General features: G+C 47.3%; 10 protein-coding genes across 11 annotated transcripts; 4 read left to right on the top strand and 6 right to left on the bottom strand.

Moving 5' to 3' along the window:
- Window positions 1-375: 375 nt before the first annotated feature.
- CNBJ0320 (hypothetical protein) lies at window positions 376-1524 on the bottom strand (the record flags this gene model as incomplete). Its single annotated transcript, XM_768161.1, has 1 exon — window positions 376-1524. The coding sequence occupies one exon, from the start codon at window positions 1522-1524 to the stop codon at window positions 376-378; it is 1149 nt and encodes a 382-aa protein (XP_773254.1).
- Window positions 1525-4929: 3405 nt separating this feature from the next.
- CNBJ0310 (hypothetical protein) lies at window positions 4930-5752 on the bottom strand (the record flags this gene model as incomplete). Its single annotated transcript, XM_768160.1, has 4 exons — window positions 4930-4980; window positions 5069-5309; window positions 5388-5469; window positions 5536-5752. 4 exons carry the CDS (start codon window positions 5750-5752, stop codon window positions 4930-4932), a joined length of 591 nt encoding a protein of 196 aa, XP_773253.1.
- Window positions 5753-6391: 639 nt separating this feature from the next.
- Window positions 6392-7402, top strand: CNBJ0300 (hypothetical protein; the record flags this gene model as incomplete). The annotated part of the gene is made up of 3 exons (XM_768159.1): window positions 6392-6631; window positions 6695-6862; window positions 6974-7402. 3 exons carry the CDS (start codon window positions 6392-6394, stop codon window positions 7400-7402), a joined length of 837 nt encoding a protein of 278 aa, XP_773252.1.
- A 1142-nt stretch (window positions 7403-8544) lies between these two features.
- Window positions 8545-10985, bottom strand: CNBJ0290 (hypothetical protein; the record flags this gene model as incomplete). Of its 2 annotated transcripts, XM_768158.1 has the most annotated exons (11): window positions 8545-8807; window positions 8863-9029; window positions 9087-9212; window positions 9268-9525; window positions 9584-9680; window positions 9743-10018; window positions 10085-10163; window positions 10212-10275; window positions 10326-10451; window positions 10506-10760; window positions 10813-10985. In XM_768158.1, the coding sequence occupies 11 exons, from the start codon at window positions 10983-10985 to the stop codon at window positions 8545-8547; spliced, it is 1884 nt and encodes a 627-aa protein (XP_773251.1). The 2 variants fall into 2 exon arrangements, with proteins under 2 accessions (XP_773251.1, XP_773250.1); XM_768157.1 differs by having other exon boundaries at window positions 10085-10275.
- A 459-nt stretch (window positions 10986-11444) lies between these two features.
- On the top strand, window positions 11445-12652 carry CNBJ0280 (hypothetical protein; the record flags this gene model as incomplete). The annotated part of the gene is made up of 2 exons (XM_768156.1): window positions 11445-11663; window positions 11768-12652. 2 exons carry the CDS (start codon window positions 11445-11447, stop codon window positions 12650-12652), a joined length of 1104 nt encoding a protein of 367 aa, XP_773249.1.
- Window positions 12653-14112: 1460 nt separating this feature from the next.
- On the top strand, window positions 14113-17833 carry CNBJ0270 (hypothetical protein; the record flags this gene model as incomplete). Its single annotated transcript, XM_768155.1, has 11 exons — window positions 14113-14435; window positions 14488-14498; window positions 14575-14624; window positions 14697-14725; window positions 14776-15413; window positions 15461-15576; window positions 15622-15798; window positions 15843-16279; window positions 16329-16680; window positions 16734-16875; window positions 16926-17833. The coding sequence occupies 11 exons, from the start codon at window positions 14113-14115 to the stop codon at window positions 17831-17833; spliced, it is 3183 nt and encodes a 1060-aa protein (XP_773248.1).
- A 238-nt stretch (window positions 17834-18071) lies between these two features.
- Window positions 18072-19702, bottom strand: CNBJ0260 (hypothetical protein; the record flags this gene model as incomplete). The annotated part of the gene is made up of 5 exons (XM_768154.1): window positions 18072-18229; window positions 18281-18635; window positions 18688-19335; window positions 19382-19526; window positions 19572-19702. 5 exons carry the CDS (start codon window positions 19700-19702, stop codon window positions 18072-18074), a joined length of 1437 nt encoding a protein of 478 aa, XP_773247.1.
- A 549-nt stretch (window positions 19703-20251) lies between these two features.
- On the bottom strand, window positions 20252-21528 carry CNBJ0250 (hypothetical protein; the record flags this gene model as incomplete). The annotated part of the gene is made up of 2 exons (XM_768153.1): window positions 20252-21440; window positions 21491-21528. 2 exons carry the CDS (start codon window positions 21526-21528, stop codon window positions 20252-20254), a joined length of 1227 nt encoding a protein of 408 aa, XP_773246.1.
- Window positions 21529-22232: 704 nt separating this feature from the next.
- Window positions 22233-24248, top strand: CNBJ0240 (hypothetical protein; the record flags this gene model as incomplete). The annotated part of the gene is made up of 7 exons (XM_768152.1): window positions 22233-22672; window positions 22720-22770; window positions 22826-22956; window positions 23016-23181; window positions 23245-23607; window positions 23659-24006; window positions 24056-24248. The coding sequence occupies 7 exons, from the start codon at window positions 22233-22235 to the stop codon at window positions 24246-24248; spliced, it is 1692 nt and encodes a 563-aa protein (XP_773245.1).
- A 1613-nt stretch (window positions 24249-25861) lies between these two features.
- CNBJ0230 (hypothetical protein) lies at window positions 25862-27193 on the bottom strand (the record flags this gene model as incomplete). The annotated part of the gene is made up of 5 exons (XM_768151.1): window positions 25862-26536; window positions 26591-26877; window positions 26939-27029; window positions 27086-27090; window positions 27139-27193. The coding sequence occupies 5 exons, from the start codon at window positions 27191-27193 to the stop codon at window positions 25862-25864; spliced, it is 1113 nt and encodes a 370-aa protein (XP_773244.1).
- Between the last annotated feature and the right edge of the window lie 2 nt (window positions 27194-27195).

Below are 27195 nucleotides of genomic sequence, written 5' to 3'. Positions count from 1 at the left end.
ATCATATCTGTGTATCAGTTGCAAGAAACCGAGTCTTAACGGCATAGGTCTCGAACTTGCCGACAACTCTCCGCCTAAAGTGAGCTGATTAGCCCCAATCATATCTTTGCAGCAGCAGGTCGTCACGGCAGCCTGCAAAGCCGACAACGATCAAGTCAAAGGGAAGGATCGTCCCTGGCGTAGAGAAAATGATCAGATAATGTTATATACATGCGCTACAAGGAGGGGAGCCTAAAACTCGTGAAGGTTGACAACAGTCTGAAAAGCCCAAAAGCTGCACATCCATTAGCAACCGTCTGACAGTCAAACGACACATCCTGGTCACTTACATGATTATAATGACGCTTCCAGCGTAGACTCTTTTGACTCTCTAGTCTAGTCGAATGCAGGGGGTTCCCACTCGCCTTCTTCTTCGCCCTTCTCTCGCAATTCAAAACTTTTCCAGAAATAATCCCAAGTAGCTGTATTCCGTCTCATACCCAAATCCTCAATCAACTTGGCCAACTCTCTCCTGACATCCTGTTCTTCTATCACCTCGAAAACTGCTGGCACACTATCTCGACTCGTATGTATCCGGAACAGATTATATATCGCATACGCCGTGACTTTCGGATCCACCGGCGGCCGCTTGTCAGGGTCCGCATGGGGCACGAACCGAATGACAAATGGTGCCGGCGTCTTTGCAGGGAGGTAGACTGGTGCTTGTTGGGGTTGAAGATGAACACGAATAAGAAGTGCGAAATCAAACACTTTTCCGGGCGAACGTCTCTGAATTGACTTGATCCATTGACGCCTGCCTCTGTACGCTATTGTCCTAAACACCTGCTCCACGGATATCCCATCGTACGTCTCTCCGCTTTCTAGATCCACGCATAGCTTTTTCATTTCTGGGAGCTGGTCTTCTAGCATTCTCGAAAAGCTCATTGCGTAGATCATCATTGCAGACAGCCCTCCTGATGGTGCTAAACCTTCTCGAGCATCATCGGGAAAGCCATCAATGTCGTGTGGCGGTGTGAGGAAGAAGCGAAGTATAGGCCAACCTATCTGGACGTTTGTAGTGTGTGGAAAGAGCGGATAAGTGATGTCTAGGCGAGGACGCCAGAAAGTATCTGATCCTCGCGGTATTGGTGGCTGATAAACTTCCCGCATGATACTCTCCATCGCTTCTGGATCCGAGAAGACTAGCGTTTTGACGAGCTGCAGAGACTTGGCCTTGCGTCCATCTGGTCCATCGGCGACACCATGAAAGAAGCCCGGCGCATTGTCCGAATTGAGAACGACGCGGGTGTAGAGTTTTGGCAAGAGCTTCTTATGAAATGATGGAGAGACGCGCAATAAAAGGATTGGAGATAGCTCTTCGAGATGGGCAAAGATGAGATGATGGACCGAATGCAGCGGCGCGAGAGTGGTGAGCTGGATGTTTGGAAGTGGAGGCTGCGAAAGCCGGGGAGGGGTTACGTGTTGCTTGGTGATGGGCTCTCGTCTGGCGGCAAATATCATGGCATCGTGAAAGGCAGAGGACATGGCGATGCCTGGGAAGTCGAGCTGACCGGTAATTGGTATGCCAGTTTAGGTTTCTTTCTGTTGGTGTCGATGGAGAATAATGAATGTACGTATGACGGACAACGGGGCGAATGAAGAAGGAGGTCGATGTTACGGCGGTTAGGGGCGCTTGTTGTTTGCAAGACGGACAAGGCCGCTTACTAGTCGGCCGAAGACAGCATTAGCGGAATCAAACAATCACATTAGAAAATAGTCACCTCTTTCACCTCCAAAGTAGTACTTATAAACCTTAATAAAAACGCCCCTATAAGCAAGGCTATTAGCCATTTTCATTGGAAGATTGCATAGCAATCTGACCGATTGCATTTTCTCCTTTCTCACCGTCTGCAGGACACATATTGGCCAACTGCATGCATATTTTTATATCAATCGGTAGCTACGGGGTGTCCGAGTCGGATAGTTCATTGCAAAAAAATTGTTCAGAGGGTGCATATCTACCACATATATAGGGGCCTTCTTTCCATAGTAAACCGGAAGGCAGATTTGATTCCGTCGAATGAGATATGCGGAGAAGAGGAACGGACGAAGACGAGAACGAACGAGCGCCGACATTTAGCATATTTTACATCCTGCTTCCTTCGTCTGTCATGGCTTCATTGACAATCTTCTACACAGACATGTCCTTGGCAGTAGTAAATTAGTAAATAATAAGCGCCTCCTATTCTTTTGGCTGGCTTATCATGTTCAGGAAGTACTATCATCATCTCTGACTCTGTCGTCATTTGGCCATCATGAACGTGTGACTTGAGCACGATTGTTTGTTCACAAAGCTAATTGCATTAGCAACCACATTGGATGTGACAGAGTGCTTGAGCAGAGGCGCCAGCAAGGATAGGCGGTGGAGAAGTTGACATCGGACACTTCAGACTGTAGTAATATGTCGTCGGCCTTTGAGGGTAAGACGAGAGACTTGGCATATCTTATATCTTACATCTTATAGGACTCCAAGGGGTAATTCGAGCTCGGACGGGTACGATTAAGGGATGGACTACTCTGATTCAAACGTTCTTTACTCCACTTGATCAGCCTTTATTTGCGGACAATCTTAATGCTGGATACGACAACTGTTCGCATAAATGTCTACCTGCAGAAAGTACGGTACCATCACCTGGTATTCAGATCCGATAATTGGTGATTTTAATCTGATATCCCGTTATATGTGCTTGAGCAATAATGCCAGACAATCTCAAGATAAAATCATGCGATCGAGTCCAGAAGACCATTTGGTAATCGATAGTAAGGTGCCAACTGAATTGTGCAGCGGAACAAGAAAAGAATAGGGTGCGCTCGGCAAGTGTCAAAAGCGTGAATGAAATCAGTTCCGAAACCATGCTTAATAGCAATATCTACTCTCTTAGCTCTTCCATGCATCTGGGTGTGTTCATCATAGTTATATACGAATGTCAAAGTCAACACCTCAACAGCAGATAGAAGGAAGTAAGAAGTCCAGTTATTATTAGATCGCTGTCCGTGTTCTCTGTGCCATCTTCCAAACTTGAAACTCTCATCGTTTGAACAGTGCCCTTCCTTGGCTGAGGTGGCCACCATGTGCTTTTTGTTTGTTGGGAGGCTTATCTCACTGACTCTCAGCTCATGCCTTGATATTTCACTCCTGCACTTGGGCACTGCTGTTGTCTTCTTCCTTTTGACATGACGCAGAGGAGGGGGACTTTCAGTCGTTGGTTCGAAATGAACCTTCTTATCAATGAAAGCGTTTATGACCTGGTTTCTCTTTGGATTTTCCATCATGGCTTACAGTCTCATAGGTTCAACACAACCATCTGTAATGCGGCCAGACAGAATATCCAAAGTTCAGACTTACCCATCATTGATTTATCTTTTTTACCCTCTAGCTTTTCTTCTAGAAGAAATGGCGAAGATTCTGCTTTGTGTCCACGCTCGCCACCTGATCCGGGACGCTATTGAAAAGTAGAAAACAAAAAAGGCAAAGGTTGGAAAGGATGTTGCAACTTTATGGGTTTGAACAGATGCAAACGCAAAAGCCATGCCAACAAGGGCGAGCTAAAAAAACGACTGACGTACTGAACGACATTCGCAGACTTTAGCATTTCACATAGTTCTACCTGATAAGAGCCATAAGCACACATCATACTAGCCTCTAATCTCTGGCTACTCAATCCAGATCTTCATCGCCACCTGAAGATGGAGAAACGCTGGGTTGCCGGGGGATTTGCAACTGTCGGGAATGATTATGTATAGTAGTAGCTCCTACTGCAAAGGCGACACTTTCCGCGATCAATACAACAGTGTTTATTATCACGTCATAGCGAACTATGGGGGAGACAAGCATGATGTTGAGGCCGAGGGGACAAGAAAGATGGCGAAAAGGATGTTGAAGATCGGCTATGCTGATATACAGGACGAAAATGAAGAATGGCGGTTTCCCGATCAAGCTATGGAGAGAGAAAAAAGAATGAAGTTGTATGAACGACTGTTTACTCAGACGGTGAGTGACAAAGACAAATACTACGTAGGCTAAATAAATATTGGAACCGAAAGATCTTCTTTGGACGGACGGCGGCCTGAAGAACTCGAAGAAGGTACCTCCACAACAAGTCTCAGCCGACGGAAACAAATCTGCCTTCCGGTTTACTATGGAAAGAAGGCCCCTATATATGTGGTAGATATGCACCCTCTGAACAATTTTTTTGCAATGAACTATCCGATTCGGACGCCCCGTAGCTACCGATTGATATAAAAATATGCATGCAGTTGGCCAATATGTGTCCTGCAGACGGTGAGAAAGGAGAAAATGCAATCGGTCAGATTGCTATGCAATCTTCCAATGAAAATGGCTAATAGCCTTGCTTATAGGGGCGTTTTTATTAAGGTTTATAAGTACTACTTTGGAGGTGAAAGAGGTGAAAATAGTACAGGGTTATCCCTCATTGCGTCGTCATTCGTCATCCTGACTCGTTGCTTCGCGAGCCTCGTCGTTCGTTTCATTTGTCTTATGAATATTGTTTCATTGATTCATCCGCTAGCCAGTTACTATCTTACTATTATCTTGTTGCATCCTCGGGGTTGTCCTGCACTTGTCCAGTAAAGATATTCAGTGCCAACCTTGGTGAAAATGACAGTATATTTTTTTCCTCGGCGTCCCGAGGGCTGCGGAATTCTACGGCAAACCAATTCGGCTCACTTGGTTTCGAGGACCCGCCATGCGTGTGCAAGGTAAGGCAAGAGGGCGCAATGGAAGCTCGAGGACCTAACAAGCCCTTTCATGTGCACATAAAACTTGGCTTATCGCATGCTGACACAGCTAGAAAAAATGACTATTCCACAATACGCTTTTATAGTAACCCTGTGTACAACCGGAATCCTGCCCATCCCACCCCATTTCCCCTAAACCATCCCCAAGATCTTTCCAATGAATGCCCTCTCCATCCCCAGCATCTGTTCAAAAATGAGACCAGATATGGTCAGTCAGCCCACCATTCATCTACTATTGCTACAAAACTCATTATGTTGTCATTAAACTTACCAACAACCACCAAAATTGGATCACGACAATTCCCCCTATACACATTTGGGAAGTTCGGCGAACGGCTCTGCGTAGCCTCGCATCCATAGCTCGGCTCCAGCCATATCTCCTCCCTAGGAGCGACCATTGCTGGCTGGCAGAATATTTAGTGACCGCGTCTTGGGAAAGGTCACTAAATACTTCTGGCCAACGGAGGAATGACCAAATAGAGAACACCAATAATGAAACCACCATTGCCACACTGCAAATGCTGTGTTAGTCGACCCCCCATTTTTTTCTTGTCCTTGAAGATATAAAAGACCTATGGAGGTTGACTCACGATTTTAGTGGTTTGGTGTCGGTGAGATACCAGGCGAGGGAGAAGAAGAAGGGGAGCAAAAAGAAGAAGAGGTCAATGGCAACTTTAGACAGAAAAGGTAAGTAAGCAAATCTTTGTAAGTTCATTATTGTTCCTTTCCACCACTTACGAAGACACACCCACTGCTTCGTGGTAGACATCACCAGCATTGTTTCTGGCACATCCTCTCTAGAAGGCGACGCATGGTATGGGGGAGGATGGCCTTCTTGCCGTCTTGTGATGCCAAATGTGGCACTGGTTGTTTTTGGGAGCTCATTGGCCATGGGCAGTCCTCTGGGATCACTTGAACTTGCCGTTGTTGGCTGTTGTACCTGGTTTGGGCTCATCTTGAGTAAGTATAGACAAAGTGTGATCAGTTAAAGTCAAAGAAGCAGATTGCGCTCATATACATACTGGGACGGAAGGTAAGGGTCTTGGTTTAGGGCAGAAGAGAAGAAGTAAGTGTTCGTCGTGTATGGAGTAAAAAGGAAAGAGGAATAACAAAGTTTCGTAACCATAGTGCAGGTTGGAAGACGCCAGGAAAGCTGGTATGCTTTCTCACTTCTGACACTAGATAGGTATAGATCGGTCGTTGCATTAGTTCAAAGGACCGTTGGTTGTGCACGGACCGTTGGATCACTGGTCGGTCAGTGCGGACGGGTCGGACAAGTGAAGTGGAGGGGTGAGTGGAGGTAAGGAACGGATAGATCACGTGATTTACCCTCCTCAAACTCACCGCTGCTGGGAGAGTCATCACTTCCGGACTTTAGACATCCGTGATCTCATAAATCACGGAGAAATATAAAATGGATACACAAGAATGTATCCGCCATAAAAATACGTACATTCCTGATTCACTACACTACACATATAAAAGGTCACAATGCTTGTTGTATACTTCTACCCGAAGTCTCGTTTTGTCCCGCCGAATTAATCGCTGCTCATCATACCTTGGTTGAGGCCAATAACGATCCGACTCCGAGATGATGTCCATGGCTGACGAACCACCTGCGTATACAGCCATCGATAACGTTCCCCAACCTTTTTTCCCGTCATGTTTTAACAAGTACCCAAAGGCTCTCGGGTTCTTCCGCGAGACAAACGATCTATTTAGCATCGCTAGCAAACCCAATGTGTACACTTCTCATCCAACCATTGACTATCGCCACACTTCAGACAGAGAGGGAAAATATTATTTTACTGGTCTAAAATATAATGAAGAGAGCGTGAGTTACTCAACACACATGGCCTTTTGCCATAGCAGTGATGACGCTCATCAACAACGAAAGATGTCGAGGTCCGATGTATGCAAAGCATGGCTCTTATCACTTGACACCTTGTTTTATTCCGAAATGTTATTGACAGAAGGTGTCAGGAATTTGATTGATGTGAATGAGGGGGCGCATGGTGATTCCCATAGTTGTTCTGTCAAAAGTAGAGCGGAATGTTATCGAAGCGTGAGTCCAGCAATCTCATCCCGATGACCCAGCAAACTCGGCCCTCCATCGTTTTTTCTTATTTTTTTGTTCATTGACGCTGACAACTTACCCATTCACTTCATTTTGAAGTGGAGAATACTAGCCGAGGCTCTTACGATCGCTATGCACAAGCTATATTTATGGGAAGAATCACATTACCTTCCCATCCGCTTGACGCCTTACACGCCCGATCAACTTAAGGAATGGCGAACCCTAGAAACCTTCATCTCCTTACACACTCAGACTCAAGCCCACGCTCAACATAATTCCCAAAACTCCATCCATTTGGCCCTGGACGAAGGCTCGCAAGGTGGCCGACTCCCCAACGATGACGTTAATAACGATAGCGATACCATGCCATCTTGGATCATAGAAGCCTCTCGACGGGTATTGAATGGATTCGAGGATGGGCTACTGTACTGTGAAGGACCAGAACATGAGTTCAAACTTGCCGACCTGGGGTTGGCGGATCAATTACCCTCACGAAAGCTTTATGGTTTCAATTTGGTGCCCCAGTGATCTGTACGTCACAAATCAGGTATAGCTAGCGGTTACGAGTAGAGTTTCTACGCTCGCATGAAGAAGAAAGAAGGAATAAAGCGTATGAATAATGTCTATAAAAAACTTCATTATTGCGTCTCGGAACCTTAACCTCGCTTAATTTTCACCCTCCTCGGTTGGATCACTCTTCTTCGTCACATTTCAACACTCCCCCTTGATCCAACTTCTCCATCTTCATCTTCTTCATTCTCAATAAATCACACAGTTTCGTAAAGGTTTCTGTTGGAAGACCCTTTGTCAACAAGTCGGCCAGGTTTCCAGCTGAAGGGGCATGTTCTAGTGAGATTATTCTGTCCGCTACCTTTTCCCGGATGAAGTGGGGTCTCATATCGATGTGTTTAGATTTCCCATGGTATACAGGGTTTTTCGACAGAGCAATTGCCCCAGCATTGTCGTTAAGCAATTGGAATGGCTTACCTCCCAGACCCAGTCCAACATCTTCCAACAGGCGTCGCAACCACACTGCTTGCTTGGTTGTATTCTGCTTCTGTAGTTGATAGAGCCACGGTGTTCTGCCGCTTTGATTTCCAAGCCACCAAGCAAGCCTCCATATACTCCTCCATGTACTTTGAATACATATCCGGTAGTGGATCGCCTCGTATCCATATCTGTAATGATACAGAGGAACGGGGGTAGGAGGAAGAGGACGAAAGGGAAGTAGTTTTGAGGCGCCGAGAGGAGAGAGAGGGACGAGGGAAGAAGGACAGAGGAAGAGTAGGAAGAGTAGGAAGAGCGTGCGAGGAGGCGTTAGGGAGGAGAGAGGTCCGAGCGGAGGGTGCAGGGAAAGTTTGAGAAAGATACGTCAGCTTTACGAGCTGAGAAAGATATAAAAGGCGTAGCCTTAGAGTAGATAAAATGCTTTGCCCCACGCAGTTTAGTCTTCTCGAATTCTCCAGTCTACCGAGCGACTTTGTCCACGCTCAGAGCTTCTAGCTCAATTGAATACAAACGACCGAGGACAACGAAACTATTGTAGCTTAAGGTGCTTTCCGGCCTCTACGAGGACAGGGTACCGCTACAATAGGGAGCTCCGGTTTTTGAATCTTCTATCTCTTTTTACATCAAATAGATTAATAGGTTAGGCACATGTATTACCATAGCTAGTTCCACCAATTCCTCTCCTTCTTCAAGTCTTCCAGCTCCCCTGTTTCATACCATTTACGCGGGCCTACCTGCTGTAAGGTAACTTGGGGCGCAGTATTATATTTGAGGCCACGTTCTAGAACCTCCTGAAGCAACATGTCATTCCGCGCCTTAATCTCTCCAAGGATGTTTATCATGGGCGTCCAGAAAGAGTTGTTTAAAGATTCAATAGCGCCGTGGCTATCTTTGTCGGAAGGGGCAGTGCTGTAGCAGCGTTTGGCTTCATTCCGATGGTTAGCAACAGATACTGGGAGACTGATCTCAGGGGGACCTACCGGAATTTATCACAGTGCCCACAGTGGCCAGTTCCTTGTTATACCAGGCCGCCCAGGAGCAAAAGAAGGCCAAACGACGGAAACGTTCCCGACGGCGTCGAGGGCATTGTTGCTCAGACGAGGCTTTAATCAATACTGCCGCCATGTTTGCGAAAAGGGCAGCTTCTCTGATTAGAAGATGTAAGCTTTTCAATCTTCTTGTGCCAAAGGCCCTCCCGACTCACATCTGCCCAAGCTTTTGGCGTAAGGGATTGGCGAGGGGAAGCGCTTCTATATGATATGGAAGAAGCTGATACCAAGCATCGGCGTACGTCATGAGAGCATCTTTGAACTCGTTAGCCTTGTACTTCCTATTGGTACCCGCTGTCAGCTCATGATAATGTAGATATGTAGTTTTGTACTCACTTGTTGGCTTCATCCTTTTGTTTCTCAGCTTTATCAAGCCTGATCTTCAGAGGCGGATCCTCCACGGAGACCTGTCTCCGCTTCTTATCATCTTCTTGGAAGTGGATCCGAGACCAATCTTCGTTATGTTGTCGCCAGATCATCTCGTATATGGAGAACTTGGCATATGTGAGGTACCGGTACTCTTGTACTATTCCAGTTGGGCGTAGCTCGTACGTAATACGAGACTCGGGATAATATGGTGGAAGATCATTGTACCTAGAATTAGATGTCAGCCTGCGCCCTGTGAGGATTGGGTAGCATCATCAGAACTTACTCGAGATGCGTTTGTTTGGGGACGGGAGACCATACTTCCCACATCTCTTTCAGGGTAAGATCCCGAGGTTGAGTTTGTGCTGGATTGGAAGGCGTGTCTAAAAAGATGTCCATTCTGCAATCAGCCAACGGTAGTCTGCAGGAAGAAAACAGCACATACCTCTCTTCTCTTTCCAGCTATCTCTCCAGCTAAAAGGCCCGAAATAGTATGTGACTTCACCAGGAGGCATAGGAATCTTTAACCGCTCGTCGATGTCCTTGTACCAAGCTTCCTTGTTGAGATTTTGGAGGGCATTCGCTTGGTCGTCAAAGTATTTGATCATTTGAGCCACATATTTCTGGTCTGGAGGAGTCTCGTTCCGATCGAAATTGATCTCAAATGGATAATTCCGGGCGTCAACATATAGGATTTTCATCATATCGGATGCTCGGCGACCTATGAAACAATAAGCGATCGTCACTCATTAAGCTTATTCGCGTCCGTAAGGGTGTCGACACTCACAGCAGCTATAGATAGGTCGCACCTTGGCATACTCCCTGACATCTATCGCCGTCCAGCAGCACTGAAAAACAGAATGAAACTGCACCATTGCCGTCACCTTGGTGTAGAAATTTTCAATAAGATCTACCTCGAAATCAGCCTTGGCCAATTTGAACATACAAGCAGCCATGTTGTCGAACATTGCCGCCTCTCTGTGCAATACTGTGAGCGGACCACCAAGTCAAGACACATTGATACGTACACCTCTCCGAGCTTGAGTCTCAGTGGGCTGTGTTCGGGCAAGGCCTCGATGTGCCAAGGGAGTATCTCGGACCACAGTTGGTTGTACTGGAACTTTGCATCCTCAAATTTTCCTTCTTGGAACAGGCTGCCGATTCAAGTCAGTTACACAGCAAGATCAACAGATGGTTTAGGTACTCACGCGTTGACATCTTTTCTCAAACCTTGTTGATCATCGATATCTCGAGACAGCTTCTCTTCCGTGGCATCCAAGTTCCTCTGCACTCGCAAAAAGTCCCTCATCACACCGGCTTCATCTTCTCCAAAAGCGTTACACTGTATTCGGTCCCTCAATCTGAGTTTGAAAGAGCGGATGGCTTGCTTCTGGAGAGCGACCGTATTAGGAAGTAAGTGGTAAGTGGTTCTTCTCGGGGGATACTGAGTGGGTACAGCATTGCTGGACGAAAAGTCAGTAACGCCCAGACTAATTTTAGCTCAGTGACACTTACCTGAGAAGTTTCGCCTTTGACTTGGCTAGATTGGGATCAAACTTGTCCTCGAAAGAAGCCCACAACTCATCCTTGGTAAGGGGACGAGGATTGATCCTGTCTTGAGGATCTCCGACCTCGGTGATGGTTACCTCTTTGGAGCCTAAATACCTTGTGAACGTGTATTCGGGCATCGTCTCCTGCGTACAGCGCGACCAGTTGTGTTTGTGCTGGTGCAGCAAGTACCAGTTGCCGTATTTCAGGTATGTGATGTTCCCGATGATATCCGTCGATCGATGACACGTAGCAGCCGCCGGCTGGCTTTCGGCCAGACTGCGGAGATAAGTCGATCTCCGTGTTGAGACGCTGGCTGTAGGATGTCCATCATAGAGTAGACAACTTAGATACTCCACCTCACTTTTAACATAGTAAGTTCCAGGTCACTTCGTAGTTACATGTTCGTAGAAACTTCTGTATACCTTCATATAGCCCCTGAAGCCTGAAGTGCCCACAGATTCTGACAGATTAAGAGTCGTGAAGCGCACATAGCGACTATACTCGAACGTTCAATCTGTATCGAAACGTCTTATAGCTCCTAAACACTCGCCAGGAGCACAACAGGTTTCGACACCTAGTTAGTCCAATCCGTCAGCATGCCAGACGAACAATACTCAACCTCCATCTCATCTATCCCCAAGCTCATCGGCAAAAGGAACTTCATCGCCTGGCGCCGTGCTATTCTCGCTTATCTCTCCGAACGAGGTGCCCGACGCGTCCTCGAAGGATTTGAGAAAGAACTCTATCGTCTCGAAGGGGAAAGTCACCGCCCTCCGGGGGAGTACGCTGGCGCAAATCCTCCCTCTGGCTTCGACGTGGGTGGTGAGAAGGAATTCAACGAAAAGTAGCTTATCAAGTGGGATGAATGGCAACGCCGTGAGTCCAAGGCCAGGGCCGCCATAATCCTTTCGGTCTTCAGGCTATTGCGGGAGAGATCGACGGTTTGTGGCCCTCCCATGATATGTACAAGCGCATTTGTTCGCTCTTCAGTGTCGGCAACGACGCTCAGAAGGGCGATATCTCCTGGCGCCTCAACACTCTCACTCTGCGTGAGAACGCCACCTCCCAGGAGATGCAAGCACACTTCGACGCCTTTTCCACTCTACTTTCCGAAGGCAAGTCTGCCGGCCTCGACGTGGCCGACTGGGACCGTCGAGAGAAATTCCTCCTCTCTCTTCCCAGAGATCTTCAAACCACTCTTCGAACCAGTCTTCGTGGTCGCTCTACCCAGACCTGGGCCGAGCTCTGCAGTCTCTTCAACGAAGTAATCGACATTCGATCTCGCCAAGACCTCCGCGATGCGCAAATTAATGCGGCTGTCAAGACTCCGAAGATAGGAGGAAGAGAGACAGGAGGAAAAGGAAAAAATAAAGGCAAAGGAAAGAAAAGGAAAAATAAGAAGGAGAACAGCAGTGCAGGAGGGATCAAGTGTAATTGGTGTGGCCTCAAGAACCACACGGAAGAGAATTACCTCAAGGAGAGCGCAGGCGAGCTCTCACAGGCGGAGCTCCAAGAAGCAAACAAGGAGTACAAGCAGAGGCACAAGGGATCGGGCAACCCCATTGCCTCCACCCATGATAATCGCGCTGTTGCGGGTTTAAATCCCCCTGGAGACACCTTTGTCGACACTGCCAGCTGGTCAGCTGGACCTATAAACTACTTATTTACCATCCAAGAGCCCGAGTCCTTTATCCCCTTGAGAGGGAAAGCAAGGGAAGTTGAAGAAATCCAGGAAGACATTGAGACGCTTTTCAGCTACCATTTCTTCAAACATCACCGTTGTCATCCATGGTTTCTTCACTGATCCCGGGGTCTGCTTTCAATTATCCCGTGGCGCACCGTCTTTGTATCGTCATTCTCTTCGAGGAGCAGGTCAACGATGCTGATGGCTTTCGAACAAAATCGACAATATTTGTCGCCCTTGGGTAGGGCAATCTCTTTAACACATTATACGCCATAGGATATTTAGTGACACATTGCAGGTCCGAGAGTCAAAGTGTGCTTCGCTCTTTTAACTTTGTAATCTAAAATAGCCTATAAGGAACAAAGTGTTATGGATTAGGTCTTCCCTCAGGGATGTTTCTTCGAGCCGTCTCGGGGTCTCAAGGACGAAAGTGCCTATGATAATAGATTAAGGACTAATTTTCCTCATGGAGAAGGGCGAAGATAACAGTAGCTTTATTTATGCCTTTCGATAGATATGGTAAAAACATTTGCTTCATAGCTAGTAATAGAATAGTAGCATGGCCGGTGTTGTTTGTTACCTTTGCATCATTTGTGTGTTGGCACTGCATAATATATCGCCAATGGAAAAACGCCGGTCGATCGATCTTATCGGCATACGTCATATCAAGGCAGATCCGCAATCTTTTAACGTGTGATAAAAGTAGTTTTAAATCATCGGTCTCTCTTCAGCTTTGGAAATTCGTAGCTAGCCAGCAGAGATCAGCAACGATAGACGTATGCCTAGCCTATTACCTCTCACCCGTGCTTTTCCGACAGACGCGGGTAAATGTACCTCTGCACGATTGCAGTTGCTGAGAAGTGAGATTATTTAGGTGGCATTTCACCGACGATAGCCGTATCGTTATTACTGGCAAGAATCTGTGCCTCGACCTGGGTGATGTTCCTCAGACGTATCATCAGTGTACCACTGGAAACGCGGACCGAAATAAGCTTTCTTTTGGTTGGTATCGATCAGAACAATAGAAGCGATGCTGACAGTCACTAGTTTGGTACATCCTTGAGGCGACGCAAACATTACCATCTCTGGCTCCAGGAGAACACCTACTGAAATCCCCTGAGACTCCCTTTACGACCGCTATCGAGCAGTCCACATCTTCAGATCACTGTGGAGACTCCTTTGTCTGCAGAGAAAACTGGAATCAAAGCCGCCATTTCGACGGCAATTGTCTGAGTAGAAACTTAATCTAAAAGATGGAGAGAAGATGCCGCGCATTATCTAACCAGACAATGGAAGAAAAATATGATTAATATACGATACTGAACTAAGGAATACGAGCCTTGTTCGTCGAGATGCGATAAGAGACAAGTTCTTACTGGTAAATGGGGGACCCCTAAAAGTCCCGCCCCGAGAACACCGAATATTGCCACCCTCCACCGGACTGGTTGGTTCGGTAATCTTCTGGACTAGAGAACGATGGATGATGTTTTTTTTCGTCCTATCTGCATCTCTATTCTAAGTCTACGTCTACAATCTTCCTCCTATTTCATGCCCTTCCCCAGTATTCCCTCTCCTCCCTGATGTCGTCTCAGCCTCCTCCCGCGTCAACTGCTTATCCTCAGTTGCCTCGCGGTGCGGCTCAAATCCCTCCCTTCCCTCAGCTGCTCCACATCAAGAACGAGCCATTGGCAACTCCTTCTGCATCTACGCCTAGCTCCCACCCCACGGACAGCCACGAGATTGTCGCCATGTCACCTGAAGAAGACGACGAAGGGCATGACTCGGCTCGAGGAACGAGCCCTCCGCCTGGAGTAAAGGAGAAGAAAAAGACGCAGGGTACGAGGCGGAGGGTCGTGCAGAGCTGTTCAGAGTGTCGAAGGAGGAAAATTCGATGTGATAAAAAGTAAGTTGTCTAGACATGGTGTAATGGAAGATTTTAAGCTGACTTGTCAAAGATTTCCATGTGGTGAGTGTAGGACATTATGCACAATTTCTTGGACATGCAGCGGCGCTCGTCACAAGCATCTCCTGACACTTTCTAGGCCCATGTATCCTCCGGAATGATCAGGCAAGGTGTCATGAAGTTGGATTGGTGAGTGCTACGTACAGGCCCACTCAGACTAAGACTAGGCCGGACAGCTAATCCGTGACGCGGATCTCGTAGAATGAGAAACAATCCACCAATGTCCCAGCGTAAGAATCCTCACCTTACGTGGTGTATTTTTCTTATTGATCCTCCATAGCAACTCCAATTACGCCTCCACTGCCGATTTAGCCACCATCCAACACCGTCTCGATGCTCTCGAAGCAAGTTTGTTGAAAAACGGCGCACTTCGCAAGGCCGATCTCGACCACTTCCTCAAAACTATCCAAGAAGCCGAGCCAAAGAAGAAGGCTAAGAGTCGAGATGGCGAAGACATTGCGGTGGACGATACGGAGGGAGCGGCATTGACTCTTGAACATTTGGCGTTTGGCCGCTCTCGTGCAGATGGAAGTCACGCTATTCCTCATTTCGCTACCCGCCTCTCTTCCGTAAGCAGACCCGCCCCTAATAACGATTATCATCTTGCAAGATCCAATGTACCCTTCTACAATTCGCCTCCTGGTTACGATCCCAGTTCGGCGTCATCTTCTGGCCGAAAGACTAGTTTGAATATCTCCAGCACGCCTGACCAGGCCAAGAGAATTGAATTGTCATGGGAAGAAAGGCAGCAGAAGATTGAGCAGTTGATGGAGGTGATGGGACCCATGGATGTGTTTGATTTGTTCTTCAGGAAAACAGATTTGGCAATCATTGCTTTGACAAAGCTGCTACCGTCAAGGCATAGGGGAGAACTGTTGGTCAAGGCGTATCTCGAAAAGGTCGATTGGTTACATCGATGTGAGTTGGGTGATAAGCGTTTTGAAATGTGTGCTGACTATTATCAGGCATTCATGTGCCGACATTCCTTCGACAATGTAATGATTTGCATTCCCTACCCCCTGAACGCGTTACTCAAGAGATTGCTTTACCCTTCCTCGCCCTGTACTTTACAGTCTGCACTGTGAGTTAGTATTTGGCTCATACGAGCCGTGCTAACAGACCGTAGCTAGGATTACAATTCATGGATGCCTCAGAGATCAGCAAACACTTCACACTCGAGGAAGCTCATACGTTGCCTGACACCTGGTACCACGCTTCTCGAAGTGCTCTTTGGGCTGCAGACTTTTTAGATAACCACACGATGGAATCACTGCAGTGTATCTTGCTTTTAGGTGTTTTCCTGGTGAGCTTTTCATGAGAAATGATATAAAAGCTAACAATTTACAGAACAACCGAGATCGTGCCGACGCGGCTTGGGCATTACTCGGTGCTGCTATCAAAATGGCTCAAGGCCTCGGTCTCTCTCGACTCGGCGCAGAGCAACAATCGGTTGACGGCAAACCGTTACCGATGTGGACAGGCCGATGGGAAAGTCTTATTCAGCGAGAAGTCGGCAGGCGTATATGGTGGAACTTGGTTTTCCTCGATTGGTCCCTTGCGCCTAGCTACAACTTTTCGTGTAGTATCCAGCCAGATCAGATCAAGACCGCTTTACCGGCGAACATTGAAGATGAGGATATCATTGACGGTCAACCGCTGAAACCCCAACCGTTGAGTGTTAGGACAGGGATGTCGTTCCAGCTAGCTAGGCTCAGGTTCGCCGAGATTTCTCAAAGACAGATTTGGCAGGCGAACAACAACAATCATCCTCCTTACTCTTTCGTGTAAGTTTCTCGCCTTACCGTCGATTACCATCGTTAATTTCCTGATTAGGCTGAGCGTCGATGGCGAACTTCGAAAAGCAATGATGGAACTCCCTTCCTTCTTCCAGCCTGACCAAAACACCAAAGGTCCCCCTTCCAACGAACCCAAGATTTTGGTGCGGTACTACGAGAAGACTATCCTCAACCTTGCTATCCACTCGCGAATGCTTAGGCTGCATAGGCCGTGGTTGTCGAGAGGTTATGAAGATGAGAGGTTTGCGTATTCAAAGGAGCAGTGTATCAGGGCAGCGAGGGCGAGTTTGAGGATGATGTCCGATGGGACTGCATCGTATTTGGAGAAGTGGTGGCTGCCGTTATTCTACGTATCTGTTTCGGGTCTTGTGGTGATAATCGATCTTTTGGTAAGTCGACGTATTGTCTCGAGATTTTGGTCTCAACTGACAGTCATGTGCAGAGGACAAGTCGAAAGGATATGTTCTCGTCTGAGACTCAGGAGAAGATCGATGAGGTCAAGAACGCTTTGAATCAGATGAGGAGGATTGCGGATGTATCTCACCCTTCGAGGGCGGCAGTCAGGGTAATGGAGCTGTTGTTAGGTAAGTAAACGCCAACTACGCGTATAGACTTTTAGTTAACCTCCGCACAGCTGAGGTTGAGGACCGTCGACGACCTCCTGGATCAACCTTGGGCAAACGCAAGAGCTCGCCTGATGGTGATGACGAGGAGTCTGGTCTTCAGCGTGCCGTGAAAAAGCTCATCCATCAAGCACAGCTCGAGGCTGAGTCTCCCAGTGCTTCATTCGGTTCGGGTGCCACTCCACAAGACTTTCCGGTAACTGTTTCGCCAGCTAGAGACTTCAATGACAGGGATCGGGACCGCGAAAGGCCCGTCTTTGATGCTTACCCCATGCCTTTCATTCCCGTGCCTCCGACAATCAACAACGCTACCACCCCTACAGCTGTGCAGCAGCAACCCCATGCTCATCAGATCATTGGTGTTGGTAACAACAGTCCTTTCACATTCCCTGTTGACACGACGAACGCCACAGCGTTCCCTGCGTTCGATACTACCACCACGCGCGGCTCGTTTGCTCAAAATCAGCTTGACCCTACCGTCCGGTCCATGCTCTCTAGCTACTTCCCTCCGAACAACAACAGCAATGGGAATGGAAACGGCATCGTCGGTTCTGCCACCGCTCCTCAAGCTCCGGATGACTTCCTGAGCAGGGTGTTTGGATTTGGTTGGGATGGGGTGGGCACGACGGGTCCGCCTGCGCATCCCGATGAAGCCGGGATGGATATCCTTGGAAACCAGGGACAGTCTCAAACCCAGCCGTCTGGCGGCGACGGTCAGCAAAACCAAGCTCAAAACCAGCAGGACCAGCATCAGCAACCCGGACAACTCCATCCTCCTCGTCAGCAACCCGCCGCCGCACAACAGCAGGCGCAACAACAGCAGCAGTTAACGCCAGAGCAGCAGCAGGCGATGAACTTTGCTATGGCGCCCAACCCTTATGCCTACGGCAATTGGACCAACAGCGGTTGGATGGCGTAAATTTGAAAGACACTTCGAAATGGAGGTAATTTGGGATCCGTTGGGATTCCATATTTTATAATTTCTTGTCCTTTTTTTGTAGTCTTTTTTGTACATGGTGTTCCTTTTCTTGACTTCGGGTTCAATAACTTCCTTATAACTGGATTCACAATGAGCAGGGCATGCATTGATTGCTTAGTATTATGCTGATAATTATTACAAATGCTTCTAATTCTCTAGTATTCCGTTACACCAAAAATTACTCAACATACAAGATGATCTGCCTTTTGTTACCCGCTCTGACGATGGCGATATGGCCGTCTACGAGGTCTTCTACAGCAATCTTCTCTCTGTGGTCGCTAATCTTCCTGTCGTTCACTTGCAAAGCGAATGATTGAACTAATCGCTGAGTTTCGCCTATTTATCATATTAGCACCTTTTTTCTGATAAAGATAACGAAACACTTACCAACAGACCCGCACAAACCATATGTAACAGCCATCTTTCCAACGCCCATCTCGGCCAAATTCTCCTTCTTCACCCGGTGGAAACGCTTATCTCCCCGGAAAGCATCCAACACTTTTTCAGCTGTAAGTGAGGATGTAGAGGTCGAATAGAGTACTTGAGCCGCTGTGAGAGCTCGGGTAAGGGCAGCAGGACCGTGGACGAGTTCAGTGACTTCAGCTGCGAGGAGTTTTTGAGGGAGACGCTCGGTTTTAGAGATTTGGTGAGCTTGCATGACGTCTTGAATTTGGGAGAGAGGAAGGAAGGTAAAGAGTTTGAGGTATTTCTCAACGTCTTCGTCTGTTGTACGAAGGAAGAACTGGGGAGGAAATTTAGTTGTATGGAGTGCAGGACAAGAGAATGGACATTACCTGGTAGAACTCTGCCGCGCTTGTCCTCTTTTCGTCCAACCACACCGCGTTCCCGGCAGATTTCCCAAACTTTTCACCCGTACTTGTAGTTAACAGGGGAATGGTCAGACCATACACATCTTCCTCCTCTTCCTTTACTTGTTCACCCTTTTCTTCCCTCTCGGCGATTTTCCCTCGGCGAATAAGATCAATACCAGCGACGATATTTCCCCATTGGTCACTACCGCCTAGTTGGATATTGCATCCGTGTTCGGAGTGGAGATGGGAAAAGTCGTACGCTTGGAGAAGCTGGTATGTGAATTCGGTGTATGAGATACCAGAGTCCGAGCTGAGTCGGTTTTTCACGCTATCCCGAGAGAGCATGGTAGATACCCTAGCCATTTTTCCCGTCGTCCTCAGAAAGTCCAAAAGGCTCACATCCCTCATCCAATCATAGTTGTTCATAACCTTGACGCCTCTACCTCCGTCTTTGCTCATGGCAGTAAGGTCCATACCGCGTTTGCTGAGGTATTCTTGGCCGCGAATGAAGAAACGGTGGACTTGAGAGGTAATACCTGCAATGTTGAGGCGAAGTTCAGACGGTGTGAGTGATTTACGTTCAGTTGAGCGGCCAGAAGGGTCGCCTATTGAGCCTGTAGCGCCCCCAATCTGTGAATGGTAAGTAATATGTACATATAGGTTTTAGATAACGCACAAGGCAGATGGATTGGTGGCCGCGAGCCTGGAAGTGTAACAAGCCCAAAAGCGGTATGAGATTGCCGACATGTAAAGAAGATGCTGAAGGGTCCACACCTGAATATATAGTTGTTGGGGAAGCGACATGTTGCTTGAGCTTATCACTGGACATTTGTCAGCCTTCAGCGCATCCTTTGATACAGACTTACCTGGTAATTGCAGCTACGAATCCACGTTCGTCCAGCTCCTGCAGCACCGTTGCCTTGGGGGCGAGGGTTGAGGATTTACGGTGAAAGAGATGAGCACCCCTCTTAGAGACACTGAGTCTTATTAAAACCATTTGCGATACAGAAGGGACAATGGGGAAGACGTCGAGAAAAACAAAAAGGAGTAGTCAAAAGATGAAGAATACTTATCCAGAAAAAGCTCGCCAGTTCAATCTTCCACGTCATGACTCCATACCGCCGCTGCCAAACAGATGATGCGATCGAACTACTGCGTACAACAGTGTTAAAAAATATCTGTATTCTGCCCTCCCCCGCCTACGCCTTTTGTGGTATTAGAGTAAAGTTTATGCGTCGATGTATTGATATCACCGCGACGCCACCTGGTATTATACCGATGCGTGCATCATAATGATATCAAGTAATATCAGACATATCATCTCTGTCTGACGTCCGTTGTTCGGTTTTGTCGTGTAGGTCTTAAATATCCGATAACCATTCTTGTAACGCTACATATTTTATACTACTAATACAACAGTGGAAACTAACACGTCCATCCCTAATTTGCTTGTACAATCTAGTGGCTTACCTCGCTAGCCTGCTCCGCTGAGATAACGTTCTCGCCCATACGCATTTGCCTATCGACCGTCCTATCACGCACCACACTATACTATCCTAACCAAATCATTCAACACCCTGCTAACCTGATCCGCACCTTGTTGGACCTTCTCCTTATCCTTCTCTCTCACCCTTTCCAACACTCTAGAGTGAAATCTATCGGGGTGGAAATTCCTTATCGCCTCTCTTACAGTCTTTCTCAGATCCCCCCTTGTCCCTCCTGCGGAACTTGATTTCGAGGTTGACAGATGACTGGCAACAGCTGTCATGAATTTCCGGACATTCTCGAGTGTGAGAGTATCAAGGAGGATGCTCTCACTTGACCCGCTTGATCCTCCTCGGGCAGAAGGTCGGAAGACCGGCCAAGGAATATCGTCGAAACGAAGTTCGGTAGATTCTACTTCGCCTCCAATTTGCAGAGATTCCCATCTTGTAAAGTATTTCGTAGGGTCGTCAAGAGTGCCGTATGGAGCGGTGTGCGGATGAGGGATCGGGATAGGCGAGGAAGACGCAGATGAGCGAGCGCGATGTCGTTCGTATTCTTCTCTCTCCAGCCTGTGACGTCTCCTCTCCTCTTTCCGTTCCCTCTTTTCACGTTCAATCTCCCTTTCCCGTTCCCGAGCTTCACGTTCACGTCGATGTCGCTCAGCAGCAAACATCTCCTCCGCGCGTCGGCGAGCGTACATTCCCTGCCTCACAAAATTTGTATATTCACTCTCTGTCATGTGTCCCAGTGGGGGGATAGGGATACCGTAAGGATCAACTTCATCTAGAGGATTGCGTCGAGTTGAGTGAACGTGGCGGTTGCTGAAGGGAGGAAAGGGGAAAGGGCCAAAGCCAGGGGGCCGAGGTATACTGGGTGAAGAAGGACGCCATCTTTCAGGGATATGCGTGAATGATGGGCCCGCTCGACCGAATGTAGGCCAATCCTCAAAAGGATCAGAAACTTCGTTCGCCATCCAACGCATCTTATCCTCCCAATCTCTCTTCTCAATCTCTTCCCGCGCGTGACGAGCGTAGCCACCCATCCATTCGCCTTCACCGTCCTCCTCTTCTTCAAAGTCTTGTGGCCTCTGTTTAGGCCGCTTACGGGGTGGGGATATTGATTCTTCGCGAGGAGGACGAGGCGGAGAGACCGCGTACCCGTTTGCTCGAGAAATGCGTTCTTGTTCTTTTCGATAGCGGCGTTGCTCGTGGCGGTAAATCTTCTCTGCCTTGTCTGTTTTCGTCTCTTTTCTGAGTGTTCAGTCAGTTAAATTCGCGTTGCAACAGCAATAAGAGCTCACAACTTAATCTTTGATGGTCTCACGTCATACTCGCTCATGCTCGGGGTGAAATTGAAGATGAAAATAAGAAGGAATCGTTGTTTTTAATCCGTAGCTTCGTTGGAGTCCATCGAAAAAACAAGAAGTTACGACGCTTGTGATCTTCATTACGTAATCATATCCGGTATCGGATCACGGTCACCAGGTTTGGCATTTTAGAGCCCGCTGAGCTATTCAATCAGTGGTGAGCTATAAAACTGAGTCTCAAACTAAGGTGGGTGCCGACGAGGTGCTGGTATGTTTGGACCCAGAAGGCAAGCCTACATTCAACAGGCTGGACAATCTGGCAGCATTTCATCGTCGACACTTGCAGGTTACCTTGGAAGTGATGATCCCTCGTTGGGCAAACGGAACTTCGGACTTTTGCTGTTGTTTGAGATGTTACCTGATGGATATACAAGCGCTTGTTGTTCTGGGAATCCATATCCACCGAAATTGAACATAATTCGCCTTTGTTACTCATGATATCCATCTGTCCCATGACAGTTCGTAAATGATATAAAAATTCAATCGGAGCTCGGGGGGAAAATCAGCGGTGACTTGACGTTGCGGGGAGATTATCAGATCAACGCCGACAGATAGACGGAAGGACCAACCGGATATCCGACACCGATACAAAAACACAAAGTCATATATATAACGAGAGCACAGATCAGGGGTCAAATGAGTTTGTCCTTTTTCTTTCGATTCCGTTCAGCTGAAGATGGGTGAGCAGCGTTATGAAATTGAGAAGAGAGACATAACCGCTCCGCAAGATTCTAAAATCCGCGAGGATATGGAGAAAGGGTTCGAGCAAACAATGGAAAGCGATGTGGCCCCAGTGAAGCAAGAAGCACCGCCAACCGAACACGAACTGTCCATGTTCGAACATACCTCGACTCGACAGTCGACCCACTCTCAACGACCGCGCTCCACTGTGGATAGAATGGAAACAGAAGTTGGATCACCGCCTGATGAGCCAAAGTCGCATTTCCTTGATGGGAAGGGAAATCTTTTTCGAGCGACGTTCATCACCACTGCATGTGCTACTCAATTACTGAGTCAAGCAGGGATAGGTATGGTGATGATACCCCTGCATGTTATCGGAGAGAGTTTAGGGACAGATGATAATGGGCAAATGAGCTGGATGGTTGCTAGTTATGGGTGAATATTGAAGTGAAGTTGAAATGGATAAAAGCTGATTTAAAAAGCTTGACAGTTGGGATGCTATTAATCATGGCGGGGCGATTGGGTGATTTATAGCAAGTGTCTCATTCCTCCGCCCATAGCAGCATAACAGGGCTAACATCCACTCAGTGGTCCAAAACGCTGGTGGATAATTGGTATCTCTGTCATGATCGTCACAAACATTGGTACGGGCTTTTGCAAGACACCTATCGAGTTTGACATCTGTCGAGCGTTATGCGGCATAGGATGTGCTTTATCAGGTAAGTCGATTATCCCGTTTGGCTATACATGATAGTTGTAGTGTGCTAACTCCAACTAGTGCCCAACGCTCTTGCGATTCTGGGACGGACATATCCCCCTGGCTTCACCCGAAACATCACATTCGCCCTTCTCGGTGCCCTTGCCCCCGTAGGCTTTTGGTGCGGTGGTGCTATCGGATCCATATTTGGTCAGCTGGTCAAGGTTGGATGGATATTTTGGTTCACGTTGAGTCCTCCCTTTATCTGACTCTTTATGCTACCGAAAAAGCTAACCATATCATGTCATAGCGCAATGTTCACCGCCATATTTCTGGGTGTGGGGATCCTTGTCCTTCCTCCTGACGAGCCCCATCCAAACCCCTCTGAACGGCATTTCGACTGGTTAGGAGCTGCACTCTTAGCCCTCGCTCTTGGACTGTTCAACTTTCCCTGGAACCAAGCTCCTCTGGTCGGATGGCAAGAACCCTATGTCTACATCATTTTCATCATCTCCATCTTGTTTTTCGTCGCGTTCTTCTTATGGGAGAAGCATATCGGATTGGGAGCGTTGATCCCGATAGAAGTATTGAAAAAAGACAGTTTGCTGGTGTATTTGTGTTTGTGGTTGGGCTGGATGAGTTTCGGAACGTACCTGTTTTACCTCACGTTCTTGTAAGTTCTTCCTGCTTACTCATAAACTTGGCTCAGTTTTTTTTTTCACAGCCTTCACGATATCAGAGGCTACACCCATCCCCTCACCGTCACCGCCCAAATGTTCCCTCTCGTGCCTGGAGGCTTCTGCGCCGCCCTTCTCGTCCCATACCTCATCAAGAAATTTCCCGGGCACATCATTTTTCTCTTCGCCATGTTTGGCTTCATGTGTGCCAATCTTTTCATGGCGACAGCGCCTGTGAATCAAGTGTATTGGGCGAACACGTTTGTGGGGATGCTGTTGGGCATGTTTGGACCAGATTTGAGTTTTAGTACGGGCCAGTTGATCGTTAGTAATTCAGTGGATAGGAATTTGCAGGGTATAGCAGCGGGGATCGTGAGTATGATCACCAACTATTCGTGCGTCGTCCTTCATCAAGCCAGTCTTCCTGACTAACGCTGCTGGTAGCCAATCAATAGGGCTGGGTATGACAGGGACGGTAGAGTCATACGTGAGAGGGCCTGGCACGACGTATGATGATTTACTAAAAGGTTATCGGGCGGCCTTTTACTTTGGGACTGGTATGGCAGGATTTGCCGTTATTGTTGTTGCTCTTTTTGTGAGAATGCCAAGGGCGCATAAATCAAGTGATGTACATTAGGGATCTCTCACAATAAAACTATCATATCATAGCATGTGTGGCATGCGAAATGGAACTGCCTACGATAACTTGTAATTACGATCTCACATGCCCCCATAAACAGCGATGTCTCAGGTCCTTTGAACTAGTTGCTGGCCGTTGATTGAATGCCACCGTCTGTTTTACTGCAGTTGCGTTGTTTTTTCGTTTCTCTGTCCACCATCTTCACTTGCCTTATATCGGCGCTCAACTCGGTGAGTTTTGGTTGTAGCTGCCAGTGGAGCGAAGGGGACGACAAAAAGAATATTTGCTTACTCTTAAGGATACCATGATAAACACAGCTGTCTTATTTCAACTTTCAATTATTCCCATAAGGCTGATGACCTTTGGCCAACAACCTGTTTCCCCAGGCATGTCTTCACAGTATCTTCTCTCCAAAAGAGCACGCGTCTACACCCCTGAAGCCGAAGATGGAGATATCGAACAAGGTCTGACAGAGGGGGAGAATGGGGATAATGATCTAACAGATACGTTTGCCTATTTTTCATTCGGTGAGTTCAAGCTCTAGCTCAAAAGACACAAAAACAACCAAAAGAGTTTTCGGCTATTTGCTTACACGTCTTCGGAACAGTGCTGGTTGATTGTCAACTCGCTTTCTTTTGTTTAGATTCTACGAATCTTGCTATCATATCAAATACGCCATCGCGCAGAATGTCAGTTCACCGTTCCCTCTTTCCAGATCCAACTGGACTTGGTCGTCCCGATCAAGTCCCAAGTTCGGCTGTCCTTTACAAACTATCGTGAAAGAGAACGAGGGCTAACCAAGACCGAACCTCATCTTGATAGCTTCGCCACCTCGATGACTATTCTCGCACTTATCTGGTCAATTATCCGCTGGAAACACATCTACGGCGATCATGCAAGGTTTGTTATAGAAAACTATGCAGAACCGCAAGAATGGTCCTTGCCATACTTTAAGTGGATTAGGATTTGCTGGAGCAGGAGAACCGATATGCGGCTGCGTGGAGCAATGAGATACCTGGGTATTGGATGTAATGGTGTAATTCGATTGGTGGCAATGGCGTGGTTTTTTGTGAGCTTTTGTTTCTTTGTAGTTTTGATTTGGTGGGGATGACAAGGTTGATGGACGCCAGGTACTCTAGATTTGGAGCATTGAAATAAACGCCTGAAAATGGATAGAAAGGCAGATCACTGGAAGTATCCTCGAAGTCGGATAAGTTACTTGTATGAACCGTATAGTACATGTTATCTTATCAATACCTTATGATTCAAAATTAGCAACATCTTTTTGGCACTTTTTTTTTATTTGAACTTACTTTCGAGAATGACGAGATCCGGCGGTTGGATTCCGAGGTCCAAAAAATCCAAGTTGAAAGAAAATAATGGAAGACATGTTATGAGATAAAAGTATGGCTGTTTGACAGTTGGCAGTTTTTTATTCAGCCGCCGTGCATATGTCTATATATGTATGGCTACAGAAGCTTTGTGAGTTATTGCACTGACATCTTTCGGGGGGGCAACTTACAAGATCTATGAATTACAATCATCTACTCATCTGAGTCGCACTACCGCCCTATTCACCTCACACGTAAACCGTTATCGAAACTGGATATTCACTCCATCATAGCGCCAATAGCTTCACCAAATCTCCTTGCTCTCCTTGCAACTTCCCCTCTCTCACCCATCACTGTCAACCTTATGCTCACCCCTTCGAGCGCGGGATCATCATCCAAAGAAGGCGCAGGTGTGAGGGTGTATCGAGAAAAGGCGTAGTTGAGAATATACGTGTCGAAAGCCTTTGATGGGTTTGAAGGAGACATGAATCGAACGATACCTTTAACTCGATAGATTTCGTAAGAGAGCTTGGACAGTTCCTTCTCCAAAAGCTCTCTCTCAATTGGCTCCACAGGTCCAACGTTCTCCTCAACTTCTGGCTTTTGACAATCTCCGCATTCCTTGCCTTCGCCTTTTCCTCCCACACGCTTGTGTTCATGTTTCGGCTTCTTCCCTTTATACACTCCCTTGACCTCCACTTCATCTCCATGCCATCCTTCTCTAGTCGCCATCTCGCCCCAATCTTTTCTTTCGCCATCCTTGACGGACCAGAGCTTGCTGTCAAGACCAAAGATGACTTCAGGCTTCGGTGGATTGGAAGGGGCGGGACCAATACGGAGTTTAGGGGTCTCGTCGTTGAGATCGTTAAGACGGTCCAGGAGAGTGTCGAATTGACGTGGGTTGGGAAGGTGGTGTTTGTTGAGGAGGATGAGGTCGGTGTACTTGGCTTGCAACTGTCCCTTGTGATTAAACTTTTTTTCCAAGTTGGGTTTGCTAGGTAAACTCACTTTTGCACTAGGCGATGAATCTTCGTATCCTTCAAAATTAACACAATCCACCACAGTCACAACGCCATCCAACTTGAATCCTTCAGGTTCAAGTTCCTTGATTTGCAAAGCCAATGTCGCAGGGAAGGCCGATCCGCTAGATTCGATAATGATTCGGTCGGGTTTCATTGTTGATTTGACTTCCATCAAAGCGTTGGAGATAAGTCCTACAGACGTGCAACAGAGACAGCCGTTCAGAATTTCAGAAACGCCTGTGATGTTGGACTGAGAAGCAAGGACAGAATCGACTGCAAATGAAGGCGTTAGCTAACTATAAGTGTTTTTGAGGAGAAGCGGTCGCAAGCCCACCTTCAACGTCTCCATATTCATTCTTGAGCAGTACGACTTTGTACTCTTTCGGTAGTTGCTGGATAAGCGAAAGGATAGTTGTGGTCTTGCCCTGCTCCATCTGGTCAGCTCAGCGCTCTTTGCTTTGAACGCAAAATCCGGACATACAGCTCCTGTGGGCAAGTTAGGTTTTGTCCTCTCACTTTTCCCCCGTCACTTACCAAGAAATCCAGTAAAACAGGTCACAGGAATAGCCTCATCCTTCTCAAGCGTCATGT

This window comes from Cryptococcus neoformans, chromosome 10 (genome assembly GCF_000149385.1).
Source record: "Cryptococcus neoformans var. neoformans B-3501A chromosome 10, whole genome shotgun sequence".
Lineage (NCBI taxonomy): Eukaryota > Fungi > Basidiomycota > Tremellomycetes > Tremellales > Cryptococcaceae > Cryptococcus > Cryptococcus deneoformans.
This window is presented reverse-complemented; position numbering and strand designations above follow the sequence as displayed.